The 16,106-nt window shown below is 42.3% G+C and overlaps 1 protein-coding gene across 1 annotated transcript in view; it reads left to right on the forward strand.

Annotated features, from left to right (window-relative positions):
• The first annotated feature begins 484 nt into the window (after positions 1–484).
• APC2 (APC regulator of WNT signaling pathway 2) overlaps positions 485–16,106 on the forward strand; it is a 31,853-nt gene continuing 16,231 nt past the window's right edge. Inside the window, exons 1-6 of the mRNA XM_069963512.1 lie at positions 485–673; positions 2,408–2,566; positions 5,050–5,134; positions 12,415–12,601; positions 13,511–13,619; positions 13,715–13,828. Of these exons, the coding sequence (XP_069819613.1) occupies positions 485–673; positions 2,408–2,566; positions 5,050–5,134; positions 12,415–12,601; positions 13,511–13,619; positions 13,715–13,828 (843 nt within the window). The remainder of the gene's footprint in view (positions 674–2,407; positions 2,567–5,049; positions 5,135–12,414; positions 12,602–13,510; positions 13,620–13,714; positions 13,829–16,106) is intronic.

Genomic DNA, 16,106 nt, shown 5'->3' on the forward strand with positions numbered 1-16,106 from the left:
GTCAGTAAATAAAAAAAAAAAACACAACTCACCTGCCATCGGTTCTCCCGTCGATCCTCTCGGCTCCTAGTCTGTCCCCGGCTTCCTCCGGCTGATGTGCAGCTGCCGGGGGTGTCTCGTATTGGCCCCTAGTATTAGCACACTTCACCAATATTCGGGTCAAATCACTGAAATGAGCGCAAATTCACTGGAGTTGGAGCAAAGGTCCCTAGGGTTAGCCCAAGTTCACTAGTGTTAGAGCAGAAACTCTGATATTAGTACAGATTTGCTGGGGTTAGTACAGAGTCACTGGTATCATCACTAGCTTACTGATATTGAAACAGAATGGCTCAGATTCCCTAGTGTTGCACATATACACACACTATGTTGTTCCTCCATGCTGAGAACCTCAGTGATCTTACCCCTTTTGTAAGTTTTCCCCATCACTTATCAAGTCCACATTGGCATTGTGTGCAGGGTCTCCTCAGTGTGTATTATGTATGCCATGTATGCCCATGAACTATCCTCCCACTTTTCATCCAACTCGCTCTTTGACTCTCTGCAATCCGGCTTCTGCCCCAACCACTCCACAGAAACTGCCCTCACCAAAGTGGCTAATGACCTGCTAACTGCCAAAACCTCACTCAAATACTTTGTGCTCCTTCTCCTCGACTTATCTTCTGCCTTCGACACAGTTGACCATTCTCTCCTCCTACAAATTATCTCATTCCTTGGCGTCACTAGCCTAGCCTTCTCCTGGATCTCCTCTTACCTCTCCAACCGCACTTTTAGTGTCTCCCATTCCCACACCACTTCCTCTCCTCATCCCCTTACTGTTGGTGTTCCCCAAGGCTCTGCACTCGGGCCTCTTCTCTTCTCCATCTATACTTCTGGCCTGGGACATATAATAGAATCCCACAGCTTCAGGTTCCACCTCTACACCGATGACACTCAGATCTACCTCTCTGGTCCAGATGTCACCTCTTTGCTATCCAGGATTCCAGAGTGTCTATCGGCCATATCGTCCTTCTTCTCCTCCCATTTTCTAAAACTCAACATAGACAAAACAGAACTTATCATCTTTCCCCCATCCCGCTCCACCCTGCCTTCTAAACTGTCAACCACTTTCAATGGCTGCACTCTGTCCCCTGTACCCCAAGTCTATCCTTAACTCTGCTGCCCGACTAATCAGCCTTTCCCCTCGCTTTGCCTCTGCCTCTCCCCTCTGCCAATCCCTCCACTGGCTCCCCATTGCCCAACGTATTCACTTTAAATTGTTGACCATGGCGTACAAGGCCATCCACAACCTGTCCCCTCCATACATTTCTGAACTGATATCCCGCTACCGTCCCTCACACAACCTTTGATCCTCCAGTGACTTCCGTCTGCTCTCCCCCCTTGTTCGTACCTCGCACAACCGCCTCCAAGACTTTGCCCGAGCCTCCCCCATACTCTGGAACTCGCTACCCTGACACATCCAGCTCTCATCCACCATCAAGTCCTTCAAAAATAACCTAAAAACCCATATCTTCAAACTAGGCTACAACCTATAATAATTCTGCATCACATTTGACTGTCTGCTCTTTACCTCCTGTTTCTCTCCCCGTACCATTATAGATTGTAAGCCCTCGCGGGCAGGGTCCTCTTCCCCCTTGTACCAGCCTGTCTTTTGCCTTCATGTAATGTGTCCTGATCTTGTACTGTTCCTACTTGTTACCCCTATCTATTGTATACCGCTCTGGAATTAATGGCGCCTTATAAATAAATAATAATAATAATAATAATAATAATAAATGCCAATATGTTTACCATGGCAGTCAACTAGTTACCTTTTCAGCTGTATGGCATACAATTGCATATATTTGAGCTGTGCATTAGTTTGATACAGTGGAAGATTTTATTGTGACAGAGCCTCACTCGTTTAAGTAGTACATGCATGTTTATGTTTCTTTTTTAGATTGGATGCAAAAGAAAAAGTATCAGGAGGGAATTTATTATTTAGTTTTGGCTAGGTTCACATACAGTATTTTTGCCTAGTATTTGGGTCAGTATTTTTTAACCAAAACTAGGAGTGGATTGGAGACCCAGAAAGACTGTTATTTCAAAACAACGTTGTTTTAGAATAACGGTAAGTATTTGTCATTCAATGATTGCCATCCACTTAATTTAAACAGTGTGAGAACATAGCCTTTCTGTGTTTTCAATCCAGTTGTTGAAGGGAAACATTTTTCCATTAATAAGGAATTAATCTTATAGAATTGCACAGGCTAAAAACGTATTTAGATTTAGGTAGGTGTATAATACAAAACTGTAATGAAAATTTTACTGAATTAAAAAGTGCACTTGAAACTACTGTATGACAAACCATATATTCTAGCCTTTCATGGTTAACTTATACATGTTTGAATGTTGTTTATTATCTGTGCAGGTGTGTGCAAGAATTGGACTTGTTGGCCCTCCGGCCTCCTATGATCAGCTAGTCCGTCAGGTAGAAGACCTAAAGAAAGAGAATTCTAACCTTAGGAGGGAGCTGCAGGATAACAGCAGCCAACTGAGCCGCCTCGAGCATGACACATCTGATATGAAGGTAAGTAAGGGAGAATGTATCTCCAGCCTCTTTGTTTTGTCAGTAAATGATAATGGCCCATAAGCTTTGGTCTAACACTCCCCCCTGATCATTGAAATGAAGGGGCTTGCTGCATGGAGGACCTCATCAAAATAGTTCTAAATTGGAAGTGGTCTATATTATGCCTTTTTCCTTTTGAGCGTTTTATCCCATGCCAAATTTATCAAAATGCACATGCACAGTCATAAATTTGTAACGGATGAGTAAGGATTTAACCTGTTAAAATGGCGCATCTCTGCATTTGCGCCATATTAAAGCATGAACTGATGTGATGATGTAAGTGTGGTCTTGACTGGAATGGCTTTGCACTTTTTTGAGCCTTTTTATGCACCATTTTAAAGAAAAAGTTGTATTTGTTAAATTAGGTATGGCACATCTAGAACTATTCTGAGAACAGAAATTAGGGGTGTAAACTTTAGAAAAGTTGCACATTTTTGCCCAATGAAGTGTTTTTGCAAAAATTTACGACTTTTCTTAGTGAAAAGACATACGTAAAACAATGAGCTTGTGGTATTGCCAAGTCACATTGACACCAGATAAGTGAATGGAATTGTTCTTAGCATAGCTTGGCCATATGGAAAACTCTGAGCTGAAAGCTAAGTTCTCAGCAGCGTGCCAGAGGCTCTTTTGTCAAGTTTTGTTTTTCCATATATACTACCTTTTGACATATCTCAGAGGTGTCAGAGGACAAAACAGAATTAAGGTACACTTAAAGGGGTACACTGGAGAAAAAAAAGGTTTTAAAATCACCTGTTGTCCGAAGGTGATAGAGATTTGTAAATGATTTCTATTTAAAAATCTCAAGTCTTCTAATACTTATCAGTTGCTGTATATCCTGCAGGAAGTGGTGCATTCTTTCCAGTCGGACACAATGCTCTCTGCTGCCACCTCTGTCTGTGATAGGAACTGTCCAGAGTAGTTGAAAATCCCCAAAGAAAACCTTTCATGCTTTGGACAGTTCCTGTCACGGACAGTGGTGGCAGCAGAGAGCACGGTGTCAGACTGAAAATAATAATAGTTGATTCGGAAATTATTTTTTTTTCTCCCTTTAAATACATTTTTTTTTTTAAATCACACTTATTGGGTTAAAGATAACATTTCATGGGGAAGCCTGCATATAAATCTGAGATAATTGTGTGCAGGGTCTAATCATAGCATGGGATGGTACATTATAATGTGTGTGCTTAGTAACAGTGAAATGAAACAACGCTGCCACAATGACATATTTACAAAAGGCAATTTACATAATTGCTTGGCTAGACTTCCTCAGAGGGTAATTATTCCTGTGGTAGAAGGAAAACCATTATTTTTCTTCTTACTTATAAATACATATATATGTATATAATACAAGGAGCTAGACAATGATTTCTGATGCACAGTTGTACCTAGCTGAGCTGTTGCTTGATGATTGCATTATGCAGCAATGCATGATATATACAGCTAAGTGGGGTTTCAGCCAACTGCATCATTTCATAGACTACGGATCGATTTTGAATGATTTTTTTTCAATATAATGTTGGTCAGACAGACTCTGCATTATGGCATGCAGTAGCATCTGTTTTTTTCTATCCATATTAGAACAGTTTTTATATATATTACTATTTTTAGATATATTTCAATTTCAGGCTATGTTCCCACGCAGTATTTTTGCTCAGTATTTTGCAGTCAAAGCCAGAAGTGGATTGAAAACACAAAAAGGCTATGTTCACACACTTATAATTGAGTGGATGGCAGTCAGTTAATGGCAAATATCGGTCATTGTTTGAAATTTTTTTGCAATCATTTGTCATTAAATGGCAGCCATCCGATAAGTTTCAACTGTGTGGGAACATAGCCTTTCTGTGTTTTCAATCCACTCCTGTTTTTGGTTGCAAAATACTGACCAAAAATACTGTGTGGGAACATAGCCTCAAAGTGCCTGTTAAATGGTTAATCTTGTTCTCACTTCTCTATTGTGCTCTCTGTGTTGTACATCTTACGTTTGAATAAATGAGAACAATGATCCCCTGGGTACTTACTACGCCATTTTATCTTACTCATGTTTATACAAACCAAAATCTGTTCAGTATTTTGAGATGTGGATGACTTTTGGCTTCGTGAAGTTACTCAAAGATGCTGTCAGTTGAATGTAAAGTTGCCCGTTCTTGGCCCTGCTACCAGCAAACTATGACATTTTGACCCCCAAACACAGGCTTCATTATGTTCATGTCTTTAGATGTGCCTGATCTCATAGTTTGACATATTTCCCCTTCCACTTGACTGCCATCTGTAATTTAGTCTGGATTATAAAGACATGGATATAGAATGTATGCCATGCAATTTGAAACCTGAAGGTATCAAGGCCCCCAAAGGCTCTGTGGCTTGTCTGAATAGATGCATAGTAAAGTCTTCTATATATCGAATTCCAAACGGAGATCTAAGTATTTTTGGTATCTTGGTTTTAGGAGGTTTTGAAACATCTTCAGGACAAACTTGAACAAGATGTATCAACTACGGCACTGCAGCCAGATGTATTGGACCAAGTGAAAGGTCAGTAACACAAACATATACAGTATGGGAATATGGGAATTTTTGTTTCACAAAACCAATCACAGGTTGTTTTTTTTTAAATTTATTTTTATTCATTCATTAATCACTAGTTACCATGTGTGTTTTTTCTAAATATGATTCACTTTTTTTCATCCGCCTCTAATATCTATTCCTATATTTCTTAATGGGCTTGCACAATTTTTTTCCAAGACAATTGGCATGAGCCAGGAACTTCCCGGCATGCAGAGATGCGGATGGGCTCCCATGATCCTTTGTCCTCCACTCCATCAATACCCAATGATCTCCCGCCATCCAGCGTGAGATTGCTGTGTATTACTAGGTGTCCCCAGTATAAAGTGTATGTGTCCCTTAGTACAGTGCATCTCAAACTGTGGGGCAGGCCTTACCAGTGAGGCGCCCCCTAGCTGCTGGTGAGGCAGCAGGGGAGGCAGTTTTCATAACAGTCTTGCAGCAATCTCTGGTTTAGGAAAATTATTGACTTTTTGTACTGATTTTAATGTTATACATAGTTATACAATTAGAGATGAGCGAACCGGGTTCGGGTTCGAGTCGATCCGAACCTGAACGTTCGGTATTTGATTAGCTGGGGCTGCTGAACTTGGATAAAGCTCTAATGTTGTCTGGAAAACATGGATACAGCCAATGACTATATCCATGTTTTCCACATAGCCTTAGGGCTTTATCCAACTTCAGCTGCCATTGCTAATCAAATGCCGAACGATCGGGTTCGGATCGACTCGAGCATGCTCGAGGTTTGCTCATCTCTATTAATAATCTTTAATAATGTTACAATGAGAGACCGTATGTTAAAGAATGCTTATAAATATGAAAAAAAGATCGCACTGTGATGGTATATATAATTCGCATTTTGGGTCATTTCCTTCTGTTTGTGCTGTCAATAAATATGCATTCTTTCATTTGCTGGGTTATAGGGCACTTCCTAGAGGGAGAGAAGTCATGTGATTAAAGCTTATCATATGTCTGCCTTCCTCAGCTCCATGTCTTCTGTCCAGTATTGAAATACTGAGTAAACACTATAGCCCCACCCCTTCTTTCTGTATTGATAGTTTTTTTTGTTCTTTTTTAGATTTAAAGGTTTTTATTTATTTTCAATAAGACAAATAAGTACAAAAGAAGGAAAATAAATTAAAATACAGAGCAAGGACCTTGTGGGTCCAGCGGCAATAAAGTACTTGAGCCGTAAATGAGGAAAGAGGGGAATGGGGGAAAGGGAGAGGGAAGGGGAACAGCATTAACAAAACAATAATTATATGCTACCGTAGTAGAGATCTCGTCAAGGCGGGCATATCCCTCTCCACCAGGCTGGAGATACAAAAAGAATCAACCGGAAGCACAAACATTGCGAGTTCTATGAGTCTAGAATGTAACAAACACAAAGAGAAATGTAACACAGACATGGTGCGACACAGACACAGAGCGAAGGAGCGACAGCATCCATGAATGCAGCTGAATGACACAGGGGGCGAACCGACCAGGGAAACCAGCACATTACTACTCTAGGCAATCTCACGAGATAACATTCCTGTAGAAATCAGAGGTCGGGAAAGACAACTAAGAACCCCAAGTGGCAGTGTATTTCTTAGCGGTCTGGGGAGTGACAGCTATTAAATCTTCCATATTTGGTTGACTTCAGCATACCATTTATCCAAAGAGGGGGGATCCGGGGATTTCCATCTCCAAGACACCACCGTCTTGGCAGCTTGGAGCAAATGGCGCTCAAGCGATTTCTTAAAACGAGACTGGGCTGTAGGAAACATAAATAGAAGTACAGCCTCCGGAGCATTGGGGATGGAGATACATGTAATTTTTCGGATGATTTGCAGTACTGAGGACCAAAAATCACACATTTTTGGACATCCCCACCAAATATACGTCATGGTGCCACTACTTCCGCCCCTCCCCCCCCCCCAACGCCAACGCTCATCAGGAACCATTGGGTACCATTTGTGAAGGACAGCAGGAACCCTGTACCAGCGGGAGATTACCTTGTAACAGGTTTCTTGGCCCTTGCAGGCCATTGCTGCCTTATGCGAGAGAAAAAAAGCTTTCATCCACTGTTGCTGTGAAAACTGTTTCCCCAATTCTGCCTGCCATGCAGAGCAAAAGGAGGGTAGGTTTTGAGAACGAAGTGACAAGAGCATAATATAAATTAGTCAAATGACATGTGGGGGGCAGGTGGGTGCTATACAGAGACGCTCAAAGTCCGACAAAGTCCTATGCAGGTTATGGGCGGGGGGCAGGGGAGCATAAAAGTGTTGCAACTGAGCGTATTCAAACGAATGTTTGGCCATATGCAGAAAGGGGTCAAGAATAACGGAGAGAGGCAATAGCGCACCTTGTTTAAGCACTTGGTGAAAACGGAGGGGGGCGTCCCTAGGCCTCCCCAAGAAAGAAAAGGAAAGGCCAGGTAGAAAAGACGGGTGATCTTTTATGGGAGTCAAGAGTCCCGTCCCATCTACTAGGGCAGAGGGTGTCCCAGGCTTGGGCAAAGAGGCAAGTGTATGGCGGACGGTATAGGATAGAGGGGTAGGATCGTGTAGAGAGGGGGTCCACGTCCAGGGGAGGGTGGACAGCATCAGCGGGCATTGGGCCCTGTATTGATTGGTTTAAACCAAACAGGTTTTTCTTTTTTTTTTTAACTGAGGTGGTTGTTTGATGGCAAGGAAGATGCCAATGTACCATCATAAGATGTATTTACAAAGTTTTCCATGAAAATACTTAAAGGTTTCTATACAGATTAGTAAAAAGTCAACTGAACTCACAGCTACAACAGGAGTGGCCTGCCGACTCTCCCAAAACAGATGATCCCTGGGGAAAGAAGGATTGCACATACTGAATTTCAACTGCCCAATCCTTTTGTTCTTAGAGAGATAAGCCACCAGAGGAGACAGTCAGTGGATTATCCTTTCTCTCTCCACTGAAACAACATGACCATAGTAATTAGTGAAATCATTATAAAATATAGTATTATATACTTTAAGGCTAGGTTCAGACTATGTAACTGTGCGGCTGTATTTGCGGCTGTAATTGTGCGGTGGTATTTTTGGTGGTTCTTGCTTACGCTGGAAAGTATACGATATACGGCTGCACAGTGCACACTATGTATGAATCTACGGCCCTATCATAAACGGACCCGTAAAAAATGAACAAGACCATTGTTTGCGGCTGGAAATGCGGCCGTGGATTGACAGGCGGTCCGTACGGAGTACTTCAAAAATAGCCGGCAATGATGCCGAATGCCGATGCCTCTAATAGTTAATATATTAAATTAATAAAACACATTTTCTTTGTAATAAAGTCCCTTTCGTTGTTCAATAATTTAATTATAACGAATCCATCATTGTGCAATTAAATATACTGTTAAAATAAATATATATATAAATAAATGTAAATTTATATATATATTTATTTTTTGACAGTATATTTAATTGCACAATAATGGATTCGTTAGAATTGAATTATTGAACAACGAAACTAATTTTATTTCAACGAAAATGTGTTTTATTAATTAAATATTAATTAGTACAGGAAGCAAATGTTTCTTCTAATTATGTTATCACAATAGCATTATTAGAAGAAACATTTAGAATTATATGTGCGCTCAGCTGATTGGCTGATCGGCTGAGCGCACATATAATTAGCGGGTCCGCAGCACAGTGACTTCATTGTGCTGCGGACCAGCGAAGAGACAACATCGGGGTGAGTATAGAGCTCTCCCCACCCCCTCCCCAGCACTGCACCCATCCCAGCAAGGAAGGGGGGTCATTTAACCCCTTCCTTGCTGGGATGGGTGCAGTGTGACATCAGTCAGTCTGGCCCCCAAGGGGTTAAGGGGGATGCAATACATCCTCCCTTAACCCTTGGGGGCCAGACTATAAGCAGCGATCTGTAAAGATGCTGCATACTTTAAGGAGCACAACACTGCTCACAATGATGGGTGTTGTGCTCCTGTTTGTGTGTTTTTTGTGTGTTTCTCCCTTTTTGTTTTGAAGATATCGGTATTCTGGGGATTACGTCGGATTCCGTGGACTACGCCGATGACCAGCGGTTCTTTTTTTTTTTTTTTTATAAAATGGTCAATGAGGGGTGTGGGGGTGTTTTCATTTGAATAAAATTTTTTTTTAACTTGTGTCTTGTCTTTATTTCTTTACTTTATAGACTTAGTAGTGGAAGCCGTCTAATAGATGGAATCCATTACTAAGTCGGGGCCTAGTGTTAGCCGGTATAAAATGGCTAACACTAACCCCCTATTATTACCCCAGTACCCAATGCCACCAGGGGTACTGGGAAGAGCCGGGTGCCAGTGGTCCCGGAGCGTCAAAATTGGTGCTCCTGGACCGGGCGGCAGCAGGCTGGTAAGATTTAGGCTGGGGAGGGCCTAAATCAATGGCTCTTCCCACCCTGGTGTTACCAGGCTGCTGTCGTTTGGTTTTTAACCCGGCTGGTTATAAAAATAGGGGGGACCCTATGCGTTTTTTTACATATTTATTTATTTAAAAAAAAAACGCATAGGGTCCCCCCTATTTTTGTAACCAGCCGTGTTAAAAACCAAACGACAGCAGCCTGGTAACACCAGGGTGGGAAGAGCCATTGGTTTAGGCCCTCCCCAGCCTAAATCTTACCAGCCTGCTGCCGCCCGGTCCAGGAGCGGGACCACTGGCACCCGGCTCTTCCCAGTACCCCTGGTGGCATTGGGTACTGGGGTAATAATAGGGGGTTAGTGTTAGCCATTTTATACCGGCTAACACTAGGCCCCAACTTAGTAATGGATTCCGTCTATTAGACGGCTTCCACTACTAAGACTATAAAGTAAAGAAATAAAGACAAGACACAAGTTTAAATTTTTTTTAATTCAAATAAAAACACCCCCACACCCCTCATTGACCATTTTATTAAAAAAAACAACAACAAACAACCGCTGGTCATCGACGTAGTCCACGGAATCCGACGTAATCCACAGGATACCGATATCTTCAAAACAAAAAGGGAGAAACACACAAAAAACACACAAACAGGAGCACAACACCCATCATTGTGAGTGGTGTTGTGCTCCTTACAGTATGCAGCATCTTTACAGATCGCTGCTTACAGTCTGGCCCCCAAGGGGTTAAGGGAGGATGTATTGCATCCCTCTTAACCCCTTGGGGGCCAGACTGATGTCAGACTGCACCCATCCCAGCAAGGAAGGGGTTAAGTAACCCCTCCTTCCTTGCTGGGAGGGGTGCAGTGCTGGGGAGGGGGTGGGGAGAGCTCTATACTCACCCCGATGTTGTCTCTTCGCTGGTCCGCAGCACAATAAAGTCACTGTGCTGCGGACCGGCTCTTTATATGTGCGCTCAGCCGATCAGCCAATCAGCTGAGCGCACATATAATTCTAAATGTTTCTTCTAATAATGCTATTGTGATAACATAATTAGAAGAAACATTTGATGTTTTAATTAAAGTAAAGTGATGATTAGTACAGAATGCTCTATTGCCGGCAATATGAATTAACGGCTTCCTGGAGCTTCCTGTACTAATTAATATTTAATTAATAAAACACATTTTCGTTGAAATAAAATCAGTTTCGTTGTTCAATAATTTAATTTAAACGAATCCATCATTGTGCAATTAAATATACTGTCAAAAAATAAATATATATATAAATATACATTTATTTATATATTTATTTTAACAGTATATTTAATTGCAAAATGATGGATTCATTAGAATTAAATTATTGACCAACGAAAGGCACTTTATTACAAAGAAAATGTGTTTTATTAATTCAATATATTAACCATGAGAGGCATCGGCATCGGCATACTGCAGAGGATCACAAACCCCGGTAATAACAATTCATGTAAACTGTTTCCCTGCTTTCCCAGATGCATTCCAGAGATGTTTGCATCACTTTAAGATTTTATTTGTTATTTTTAGTTGAACCAGATTTCCAAGTAAATGACCGTATGTTTTCAGCCGCATGTCTATTTTTTCCCACAGCCGTAGTTTCATCCGCACATTTACAGCCGCACACATACATAGTGTGAACATAGCCTTAAAGTTTAAAGTCTTCTAACACTTACTGGCAATACTCCCGCAATACCTACTGGCAATACTCATGCAACACCTACTGGCAATACTCCTGAAAAACCATCTGGAAATGCTCCTGCAACACCTTTTTAAAGTTTACACATAGAGGATTTTTAATTGACTAAGCCCACTACAATAAACATTGGTAGTGATTGGTGGGTTACATGCACTCAGCTACTTCAAATGTTTATTACATTACTAACAGAAGAAGCTCTGCAGTGCTCTAAGTGCTGTAAGGCCACACAGATTGTTCCTGGGGGAAGATGATGCAGGGGAAGGAGCCGCACGGGGAGGGAGCTACATAGGGAAGACGCTGCAAGGAAATGGAGCTGCAGGGGAAAGAAGGCGCAAAGGGAGGGAGCCGTACAGTGAGGGAGGCGCAGGGGGAGAGAGTTGCAGGGGGAAGAAGTCGCAGGGGGAGAGACAGCCATATGGGAGGCTGGGAGGCAATCTGTAAAGCTATGGGTGGGCTTTTACATGGTGTAAAAAAGATTTTTGGTGGAATACCCCATAAAGGACCCTATTACCTGATACTGAGGGCCGACCTATTAGGTCAGGGCTTGCTTGCTTCTTGTTCCCTGTTCACTGTATGTGCAATTATATGCACAGACGAGTGGGGAGCAGCAGGAGGGGCTGCCTGTACGATCCTAGAGACCCTATTACACGGAACGATTATCGGCCGATAATCGTCCCATTTAGTAGAAGGCACTGATCAGCTGACATGAACGATGTCGGCTTATCATTGCTGTCGTTTGTCTTTCAACATGTTAGCAACATGATAGCAGCGATCCATGGAATAGGAGCGGAGGCAGCAGACCACCGCTATCCTCTATGGGCTGCCTGGACGTTCTAGTGCTCGTTTGCTCCTCCCAGTCGCCCTGTGTAATAGGGACTTTAGATCTATACAAGAGAACTGCAGTCTGCTGCCACTGCTCCTATTACATGGAGTGAAGTCCAGCAGACCATCGCTATCGTTATGATAGGTCATGTTTTAAGACAACAATGAGCCGACATCAGCCAACATTAACATTAAGACAACAATCAGCCGTCGGCTGATCGTTGCCTTTAAACATGACCTATTAAACTAATAAGTCCATAATATTTGGAAAACCAGATTAGAACAATATATTAGAAAGTGTTTCCTTAACCAACATCCTATGTTTCAGCTCTGCAAGGTGATATTCCTGGTATACACAATCAGTATGCAACTTCGGGAATTGGCCCACCTGATTCCTCGCTTGTCTTGGGTCGAGCTTCTGGACCATCATCGATATACACAGACAGTTCTCTAAAGAAAGGAAAGGGTGAAAGCCGGACAAGTGGGACGCTGAAGACAGAACTGGACAAAGAAAGGTATGCACCTTTGCAAGGTTAGAATCAAGGACACACTAGTAAAAGTTTTATACCATAAAATTAATTGGGTATTCCCAAATAATGTACTGTATTTTCCAGTGTATAAGATGACTGGGTGTATAAGATGACCTCCAACAGAATGAAAAGTAGAGTGTGGGAAATACTTGCCATATAAGACTACCCCTCTTCCAACGCACACCAAATAAAAAAAAACAACATCAGTGAGATCTGAGAGGCAAAGAAGGAGCTACGGTAATAGGATACAAGGGAACCCAAAAGTGGCCGCGGCTGCATCCCCTCTGTATGCTGCAACTGTATAAAGGGCAGAGCAAGCTGCATGTGTCCAGGGTATGGAAAAAAGAGATACGGTAGAGTGGTGCTGTGCCCAGAAAAACCTCTTTCACCCATCTGGCCGCCCTTCTATCCAACCAGTATTACGGTACTCCTTCTCTGCCTCTCAGATCTCCCACATAAGCACCTGCGCTGCTTCACTGCAGATTTGAGAGGCAGAGTAGGAAATACAGTAGTATCAGTAGGATACAAGGGCAGGCCAGGTGTGTTTTTCTGGGCATGGCGCCACTCTACTGTATGTTTTTTTTCCATACCCCCGACACCTGCATCTTGCTCTGCCCTTCATACGGTCACCGCATACGGCGGGGATGGGGCCATTTTTGAGCTCCCCTACCTTATGTGGCAACTGCAGATTGTCCAGTCCGGTTCTGAAGTTTTTCCGCACCTGCCCTATATGACGACCCCTGACTTATGAGAAGATTTCTCTGGGTTGAAAAGTAGTCTTATACGCAGGAAAATACAGTAGATATACTTGTAGTGCTTATCAAGTTAAATATTTTTTTAAAATACTGTATATTTATTTTGACAACTTGCTTCCTTCTCCTGATATTTCTCCAGAGCTCTGTTGCTGGCAGAGATTGACAAAGAGGAAAAGGAGAAACTATGGTATTACTCGCAGCTTCAAAGCCTGTCCAAGCGCTTGGAGGAGTTGCCCCAGGTTGAGACGGTAAGCTCCTCTGAGCCTGATTCACATGCACAAATTACACGCATGTCTCCATTGCATGGAACCGTTTTTTCTGACTCCCATTTGTTCTCTTCCAGTTCTCCATGCAGATTGACCTTATACGGCAGCAGTTGGAATTTGAGTCAGAGCACTTACGATGTGTGCTGGAGGAAAGATTTGGTACAGCGGATGAAATGGTACAAAGAGCTCAGGTAGGAGCTAAGAGTAAAAGAAGTGGGATTGATGGGAGCTAGAATGTAAAGTAACAGCTGGTAATAACCCCAGAACCGGTATAAGGCTATAAAAAGTGACAAGGGATTAAGTAGCAAAGTTGCTTTATTAATAAAACAGCTATCTATTTGGACATGAGGAAGAGGAAACCATTCCTTTGAAAGACATTGCATTTTTAATAATAAGACAACCCTGCCCAACTTCATCCCTTGCCCACACATGTCTTCCTAAGGCATGCAGGACATGAAGACCGCCACCTGCAGCCAATCCTTATGTTTTCTTTCCCAGCGGTCACATGTAAATGTGCAGGCAAGGCATCAAGAGGCCCGTCACTTGATGCTATACCCCTTGTTCCCTACCGCCAGATGTAAAGCTGCACATAGTCTGCCCAAATCCCGTCGCCTGAGGCCATACCATACACTGTTCCTGCTGTGCTGTATGAGCATGCTGGGGTGAGCTTCCCCTGGTGGCCAGAAGACACCATACTGTGCACTCTGTCCCTGCTGTGCATGCAACGTAAATTCTTCTTCTTCATGGAAAAATACTGTTTAGAGCCAGATTTCTAATCTGTTCCTAATTTCTGATTGTAATGTTCATTTTTTGGAAATTGTTATGGGGGTTGAGATCTTGCCTGAGCCATTTTTAACAACATTTATGATTATGCTTTACTGCAAGGCTCGTAGACATAAACGGCAATAGACAGAGTCTGTCTCATTGAGATGAATGTGAAACATTACTGAATATACTCTGAGACCTTTGAAGAAGTCATTCCACAGGGAGATGCTATCATCTTAGGTCTCATCCACATGTTTTTTTTCTGTCCAGAAATAGGACCCATTGATTTCACATCAGTTCTAAAAACAAATCTGTATTTTGCCACCAATACATACTGCAAAAAAGTAAGACCTTCCCTTATACAGCCTGTTTTTGCAGAACAGAGATGCTAATAGAAGTGAATGGGTCCATTTTAAACAGATACTATACAGTTGCACAATCCATGTGCCTTCTGTGTATTCTGAAGCATTGCTTGACAACCCCTAGGCAGGCTCCTCCCGGCGGATATTAATAACATCCTATCCATTTTTGTGGATCCACAAAAATGGCTGCATTACCGAAGCTATACGAATGGCTTCTCCAGAACATCACTGATTTTGATTTCGAAGGTCCCGGAAGAAAAACTGCTAGGTGGATGAGGTCTTACACTGCTGCTATATATCTACTGGTGTCACTGAGCACTGTAATGCCATATAGATCACGTTACAACAATCTCCTTATCACCACAGATAGAACAGGAAGTCTCTGCTAGTTTTGGAGTAGCCAAATCAGGAACATCAGGAGATGAGTATTCTTTACTGAGGCAGCGTTTAGAGGGCAGTGGGTGGCCATTTATTTAGGACACACAGTTCTCAATGTTGAAATTGCCACACCAAGGAAATCACAGAATCAATTGACAATTGATCTGTTAGTAATAAAAATGGTACTGACATACTTAAAACATCTTGATTTATTCAGTATCTATAGCATGTGCAATGGCTTTTACGTGCCATGGCATGCTGTCAATGAGGTTACTGAAGAATGTTTGGACACAGTGTATGCACTTGAGCATAGAAGTCACCAAGATCCACTGATGGCAGCTTCCTTTACAATTGTTGATCAATGATACCCCAGATGTGCTCAATGGAAAACAGGTTCGAGGATGCTGCAAGTCATGGTAGCATGTTTAGGGCATGTAGACTGCTCAGAATAACACAAGCAACATGCTGCCTGACATTGTTATATTGCAAAATGGGTTCTGGGACACAGGACAATGTAAAGCTGAGGTGTTAGTGTACCTAGAATGAAGACTAGAGGGGTCTGCCTACTGAACATTATACCTCCCCACATCAGGGTTTTTGCTGCCATTTGTTGACATGCAATGTTGAACAGTGCTGATATCTTGGCCTACACGTGGCTTGCCGGAATGATAAACCAAGGCCTCTCAGTTCAGGCATACTGTTTGTGGCACGTCGATTTACAAATGGGCAGATTCCACAGATTTGAGCTAGGTGCTTGAAAATGTAATATTTTGCAGCGACACCTGCTACGTCCTTGATTTGCATAACCTTACAGGGCAGATGTGGAATATATTTTGTTTTGGGGTACAGTGTACATTTAAGCAAAAGTTGCAGCAAAAAAAGACAAAGAAATCCGGGCAACAAACAGCAGAGATGAGTCATGGTTTGAAAAGGCTGTCATTGCTACCTAGGTCAAATGAGCTGT

The sequence above is a fragment of the Dendropsophus ebraccatus genome, chromosome 3, assembly GCF_027789765.1.
Source record: "Dendropsophus ebraccatus isolate aDenEbr1 chromosome 3, aDenEbr1.pat, whole genome shotgun sequence".
Taxonomy (NCBI): Eukaryota; Metazoa; Chordata; class Amphibia; order Anura; family Hylidae; genus Dendropsophus; species Dendropsophus ebraccatus.